The 7,541-nt window shown below is 45.8% G+C and overlaps 1 protein-coding gene across 1 annotated transcript in view; it reads right to left on the reverse strand.

Annotated features, from left to right (window-relative positions):
- Window positions 1-6,945: 6,945 nt before the first annotated feature.
- adamts17 (ADAM metallopeptidase with thrombospondin type 1 motif, 17) overlaps window positions 6,946-7,541 on the reverse strand; it is a gene marked incomplete at both ends in the record, with an annotated part of 66,693 nt that continues 66,097 nt past the window's right edge. Inside the window, 2 exons of the mRNA XM_080539711.1 lie at window positions 6,946-7,097; window positions 7,379-7,541. The exon at window positions 7,379-7,541 is cut by the window's right edge and continues 15 nt beyond it. Of these exons, the coding sequence (XP_080395837.1) occupies window positions 6,946-7,097; window positions 7,379-7,541 (315 nt within the window). The remainder of the gene's footprint in view (window positions 7,098-7,378) is intronic.

Consider the following 7,541-nt stretch of genomic DNA (forward strand, 5'->3'; position numbering starts at 1 on the left):
GGTCATCACTTCTGATCAGCCCCACGGACGCTCAATAGTGCCAGGCAGTCAGCCAATACAACACTCCCTCCACCATGAAGCAGTACGCCAATAAGAATCTGGATAACATCATACTGGATGCCAAATTCAATTTGGTTCCATCGCCCTTTTTGGACAGACTTTTTCTCATAGCTGTCCATGCATGGCCCTTTTATTGACTCTGTCTGTCTGTCTGTCTCTCACTCTCTCTCTCTCTCTCTCTCTCTCTCTCTCTCTCTCTCTCTCTCACTCTCTTCATGCTATGTGGCTAAGATAATAGCTCCATCGTATCCACACACTTGAACAACATTACAATCCCTCTACAGACTCTGGCTAGCCCGACAACACTCCGATGTGAGCAAAGGAAAGAGGCGTTGTTAGGACCTTGAACCATTAGAGGCTTAGGCCCAGCCCAGAAAGCATGCATCGTCTTTTGTCCGGACGCCCAGGCCTAACGATTCCACGGTGTAACACCCAGACATTTCCTCTATGTGGAACAGCAGTGTTGTTCAGCATGGCAGGAGACGCATCATACAGTACAACAAACAGGCTCAGATGGCTTTAACGGTTAATAGTAGAATGAGCAAATGAGGAACACTTTTCTCCTTAAGCACAAAATTGCTCTCCTATGATTAGATTGTGCGTGTGTGTGTCCATGTGTGTGTGCTGACATCAGGTAGTGATTGCCGTAAGTGGAGACAAGCCTCTCCTCAAGAAACCAACCCTTAACCCGTCCTCTGTCCACAACTACAGACCGGTATCCCTTCTCTCCTTCCCTTTCAAAACCCTTGAACGTGCTGCATCTGACTGACTATCTCCGTAAGATGGAACATCTGGACCCCCACCTATCAGGATTCAAGGCTGGGCACTCTACTGAGACACTCTCCTTGCTGTCACGGAGGCCCTCCACTCTGCTCAAGCTTCCTTCCTCTTCTCTGTTCCCATTCTCCTGGACCTGTCTGCTGCCTTCGACACAGTCAACCAGCAGATCCTTCTCTCCATCCTCTCAGAACTGGGCATCTCTGGCACCGCACAATCCTGGTTTGCTTCCTACCTGGCGGGTCGCTCCCACCAGCTGACTTGGAGAGAATCGTTGTCTTCTCCACGAACCCTCACCACTGGGGTACCACAGGGCTCTGTCCTAGGGCCCCTACTGTTCTCCCTCCATACCATGTCTCTTGGCTCAGTAATCTCCTCACATGGGTTCTCCTACCACAGCTACGCAGATGACACTCAACTCTTCCTGACCTACATGTGGCAACACGTGTCTCTGCATGTCTCGCTGACATCTCTACATGGATGTCAGTCCACCATCTCAAGCTCAACCTTAACAAGACTGGGAAAGCCTGCCCTCTCCAAGACTTCTCCATCACAGTTGAGAACTCTACTGTAACCCCCTCCCAGACAGCCATGAACCTTGGAGTGATCCTGGACAACTGCCTATCCTGCGCGGAGAACATCGCAGCGACAGCATGCTCCTGCAGATTCTTCCTTTACAACATCAGAAGGATACGACCATTCCTCACCAGAGAAGCAGGGCAACTCTTGACCCAGTCACTGGTCATCTCCCGCCTTGACTACTGCAACGCACTCCTGGCCGGGCTCCCCGCCTCCGCCATCAGACCTCTGCAGCTCATCCAGAATGCACACACACACAAATGTTCTCATGTTATCCCCCTCCTTTGCACCCTGCACTGGCTCCCGATAGCAGCTCACATCAGATTCAAGACCCTGGTGCTTGCCTTACCAGGCAGCAAAAGGGACAGCCCCTGCCTACCTGCAGGCAATGGTCACCCCCCCAAACATCTGCCCGTTCACTCCGCTCCTCCATCTTTGCTGGCCGACTGGCCCCACCAACTCTACACCAACACAGTGGTCACGTCTCTTCACTATACTGGCTCCCCACTGGTGGAATGAGCTTCCCACAGCTGTCAGAACTTCCACTGGAGACTGAAGACCCATCTCTTCAGGTTACACCTTAACTGCTCCTCTTGTGACTACTACCCCCCAGCACTGTCTCTCCTGCGACGCCTGCTTCCCCCTATACTGTGTCTCCTAAGATGTCTACTCCCCCCCCTTGTACTGTTTCTCCTGTGTATTAAAAAAAGAAAAATCTTCTTCTATCACGACGACTGCCAATGGCCCCTGGCCTGAGCTAGATTACTCTTCCTGCTACGACTGGTGAATTGAAGATTAACTTGCTTAGTCAAATGTATCGATTGTAAGTCGCTTTGGAATAAGGCGTCTGCTAAATGCCAAAATGTTTATGTAAATGCCCAGCGAGGTAGGTTTCAAAGGGGTCCTACTAACCACACAAGTACAGCTTAGGTACAGCCTCTCTACAGAGGTCGCTCAAATAACAAGAAGTAGTGCAGTTGAGATAATAGTGTATCAGAGCATTACAGCAGATATTTTACCTTAAACCTTATACCTTAAAATGCATTTTGTCAGGATAAGCACTTTGTTATAAGTCACCTTGAGTTAGAGCAGAGTCTGCTCTCCAGTATAACTGCTTTATCTTCAATAGCATTAGCACAATACCTCCCAGACCAGACAGGTAAACCCATAGCGTGTGTGTGTGTGTCTGTGTGTGTGTGTGGGAGGGAGAATAGACACATTCTAAAGCAGTAGGTATCCTCTGTGCTCTGATTCTCACAGACCTGTGGCCCGTCCTGTCCACCACTGAGACACCTACTATTACAGACATGCAGAGAGAGAGAGGGAGAGAGAAAGAGAGGGAGGGAGAGAGAGAGAGATCCATTATCCAGTGAGTGATAAAAGCCATTAATGGAGCAGAAAGGGGTCAAAGGTCACAGACCACAGCAGCTGGAAAACACAGTGATCTTTCCTTTCCCTCAACTGAAATGTATCACCATATTTCACCAGAGAGAAGGAGAGAGAGAGAGAGAGAGAGCGAGAGATAGATAGAGGGATCGACCTTTCCCTGCTTCCTTTCCTGCCACCCCACCTCAGAGCCGTTAGTTTGAGCGGCTAGCGCGCAATCGGAGACAGCTAGCCAGATGGCAGTTTGTCATCGAATGCACCCTGCAAAGCTGCACCACACACAGAATTCTAAGGAGCAGAGCAGACTGTTGATAGCAAGGCACCATAGTGGGCGGACTTAGTAGTAAAATAAATAAATACAAATAATAAATATAAATAAATAAAAGACACAGGAGGAGAGAGAGAGAGCTGAAGGCCAAAAAATGTAAATTCTTCATGTAAAATCACATATTTTATTATGTCAAAAATAAAAAAAGAATCAACTTACAGTAGACTTGAAAAATATAATTTCCAATCATTCAGATTCGTACTCAGATTTATGTTAAGGTCTTACTGGTCGGTGAATATTGGAGTATTACTGTATGACAGTACAAATACAGATTGACTACTAGGCACCTTGTGAAAACAGACAAAATGGTTAAATCCCTGTATAACAACACATTAACTTATTTACTTATTAACAGTTCAAAACGTATACTTAAACCGAATCAGCACCATAAAATACATAGTGGCAGTTTATGTACCAAACATGTGTGCAACTAAAACCCTTACAGTACAGGAGAAGTTAAGCATATTTGCACTATGTATAGCAGTAACAAGGCTGTTGCTGTAGCATGTTGTAACAATTACACCACAAAAAAACGTAGCTACATTTCCGTATTAAATAATCCTAAAAAAACAAGACAGAAATATCCACTGTAATATGGGAAAACAGCGGCAATAAAGACAACAACAACAACAACAACATCTGAGACCTAGGAAGACACCAAGCTGAATTCCAGAGAAGTGAATTCTGTCGTAAGTTAGCACCATTCAAACCCCAAGGCTGTCAGGGGAGCCAAGAGCTGGGGCCAAGACACACACACACACACACACACACACACACACACACACACACACACACACACACACACACAATATGGGTCACTACCATATCAGGTCTCTACCACATCCGAAAGGTCAGAACTATGAAATGAAATGTGATGCTACACTTGAACATGATCCTCATTCCCACTCAACCTGGATGGGGCCTGGAGTATTCCCTGTTCCTCTAAGACAGAACATGACAATGAGGGGCTTTTTCCCCTCAAAAGTAGACAGAACTACTTTCCTGAACCTCAAAATGGATAGACCAGCAGAGATCCCAATAGTGTGACCACACCTCTGATGTGACTGTGTGTGTTTGTGAGTGCACATACACAAAACACAACACACACACACACACTTACAGTACTGCAGACAGGGTGGTCCGACCGATGTGCTCTAAGACCCCTAAGGCAAACAGCACAGTGTTTGATTGTTTGATTGATCAACAGTCCTCTGCTGCAGAGGGTCTAGGAGCCTGGAGAGGTGGGTTTGTTTTCTCAGTCTTAGACTCTGTGCTGACCCAGGCCCTTATCAGCTCTTATCCCCGTGACTAGGGTCTCTGCCTGTGGGCCTTCTGATCAGTCACGGTGGTCTCTGAGGACCCCATACAACCACACCAAGAACGTAGACACACACACACACACAGCCTGCTAGCCAGATCTGTTTCACCTCCTCAGTCACTGACATGTCAACGGGAGGGTAAAGGAGAGAGGTGTGTACAGTAGAGTACAGACATACATGTAAAAGCACCATGATTTACATCAGTGTACAGTTCAAAACCAGAGGTTCGTTTACACCATCTTGATGTGCACTTTAAGCACTAAAAGGGGGCAGAGTATAGGAACGTATGTGTGTGTGTGTGTGTGTGTGTGTGTGTGAAGGCTAGCAGTTCACATGGCTGAGTTGGCTAAGGCAACACTGGTCACCTCCCACGTGTGCGACTGCCCACACACATCTGTTCAAGTCACACACACACACACACACTAAACTGCACTCTGAGTACTGCCAGGCACTGCCCCGTCTCTCACTCCTTATGGGAGAGACCACCAAGCAGGTTGGGTTCAACTTCATTCCAATCCAGTCCATTTTAAGGTTAGGGTTTAAATTCCCGAATTCAAATGTATATACGTAGTGCTTCCTATACATCCTATAATCTTGAAAAGACTGAATTCAAATGGAACAGATCCCAACTACTGTGACTGTACAGTACAATCAGCACTCGAGTTGAGGGGGGTTGGCATCCCCCCTGAAATAAAAACTGTAAAAATCATCCCCCTTCTAAAACTGCCATCCCCCCTTTCCATCCCTTATGTAATTTTATCAATGAACGTGGTATTACTGCTATTTCAACATTTAGGTTTGCGCATATTGAGGAAAATACTGTGGGCGAGGGGGGGGCATGCACACATGCAATGACATTTTTAAGTCACTGACACTGAAGTCACTGACGCTGTGGGGATGCTAAAATTGTCCCCATAATGATAAAATCCACCATCCCCCCAGATTTTCTTTTACAACTTGAGTACTGAGTACAATACTTACACACCAGTGGAGGCTGGTAGAGGTAGAAACCGGAGGACGAGCTCAATTCCATGCATTACAATGTGCCCGCCCTCTGATTTCTACCTCCACCAGCCTTCCTTTGCTACGCACGCCATCATTATGTGTTGTGGTAAATGAGTTTCCCAGGCCCCCCAGATAGAGGCACGGACCTCGGGAATAGTGGTGATTGTGAGCTTAGAAATACAATGAATAGAACAGAAAATCTCCATTCAAACCAATGTTCCTGATGGGTGACCAGCAGCACTCGAGTTGAGGGGGGATGAGAGGGGATGGCATCCCTGCTTGAAATAAAAACAGTAAAAATCATCCCCCTTGGAAAACTGCCATGCCCCCTTTCCATCCCTTATGTCATTTTTATCAATGAACGTGGTATTTCAACATTTAGTTTTGCGCATATTGAGTAAAATACTGTGGGCGAGGGGGCACGCACACATGCAATGACATTTTTACCAAGTCACTGACACTGAAGTCACTGACGCTGTGGGGAATTGTCCCCATAATGATAAAATCCACCATCCCCCCTGATTTTCTTTTGCAACTTGAGTACTGGTGACCAGGAGGGTGACCAGGGCTACAGCATTTCCATTCTATGAATTATATTTCTACAGTACGGTATAGTTTCACTGTGGAACCACAGTATCTAACAATGGCTCCTGGCAAGTTTTAAATAACAACAACCACAACCACAAGAGAAGACGATGATGAAATGAACGAATAATAAAGGTAAAGGTACGCATGGTTTGTCAGGGAGCGAAGAGAGGAGAGGAGACCAGGTTCCTTGGTCCTGTCTAGTGTGAGTGGCCAGCTGGCACCTAGGCTAGGCTAGGGAAGTACAGTGCCAGCTGAACACTTGCGACATGATGATGATCACATTTCAGATGGATAGTCCTGTAAAGATCATAGGTAGATGCTCTGACTAACAACACACTATTTGTTTGACTTTATTAGATGTAAACTGGCGGAGGTAGAAATCGGAACGTGTGTTTGACACGTTTCCATTCCTCATTCCATTCCATGCATTATAATGAACCTGTCCTCCGATTTCTACCTCCACCAGCCTCCACTGGCCTATACTAAGTTGCAGGTGATAAGTTTTAATTCAAAGCGACAGACTTTTTGATGGTTCATTGAACACCTCTACAATGTGTCATCTGACACTGATTATTCATATGAAGTGTTATTGAGTTATGTAACAGTCACGTTGGATCACTTTGCACCACACCACCAACCCGACAGGCTTCTGTGATCCTCAATAAACTCACAGTCACTCACTTTGGTTTACAGCAAAAGAAAAAAAAAGTTTTCAAGTCTTTCAAGTCAGCTTATGAATGATCCCACTTGAAATGTACCACTTTCTTCGCAAGTTACACTGTAAATTCAACGTTCTACCAATAATAATAATAATAACAATACAATAACATTTATAATTATAAACAGTTAAAAAAAAAAAAACTCTAAAATGGAGCACTAGTTGGGGTGAGAGTGCTTTGGTCATTAACTCTTGCGTGGCGTTTTGTTGGCATAAAAGTCCCTGCATGTGTCACAGCACCGCTGGTACCACCTCATGTCCTGACACAGGTTCTTCTCTCTGATGACCCGGCAGTACACGGTCCACTGGTCCCCTGTACACTTGTAGGTCAGAGCAGCTGTAGAGGGACAGGATGGGAATATAGGGGTCAATACATACAATGTTATTTTATCCTATAAGGTAGCTGGCTATCTTAGTTATGCCTATTATTTGTTGTCCCTTATGTCCTTGTACTACTGACACTTTTTTTTTATCTTGAATTATGCTTGAATTATTATGCCCTCTGTCTTGTGCTGCAATGCAATGTCAGGAACTGAAGCCTATGAATTTTACTCTGTTAACCTTGTGTAATGTGACATAACAATACACTTGAAAACACACACACGCACACAATCTTACCTAATCTGGGTGAGGTGATGGTGTTGACGTTGACTTTCTCGTTGCACGGCCCCTGGTGGCAGGGTCGATAGGCCAGAGGTTTTAACACTGCTGGGCAGTCGTTACCATGGCGACCTGTCACTATGTGCATACACTGGACCACTCTGGACTGTAGACCCTTCCC

The sequence above is a fragment of the Nansenia antarctica genome (assembly GCF_963989245.1).
Source record: "Nansenia antarctica genome assembly, chromosome: 9".
In the NCBI taxonomy this organism is placed as follows: Eukaryota; Metazoa; Chordata; class Actinopteri; order Argentiniformes; family Microstomatidae; genus Nansenia; species Nansenia antarctica.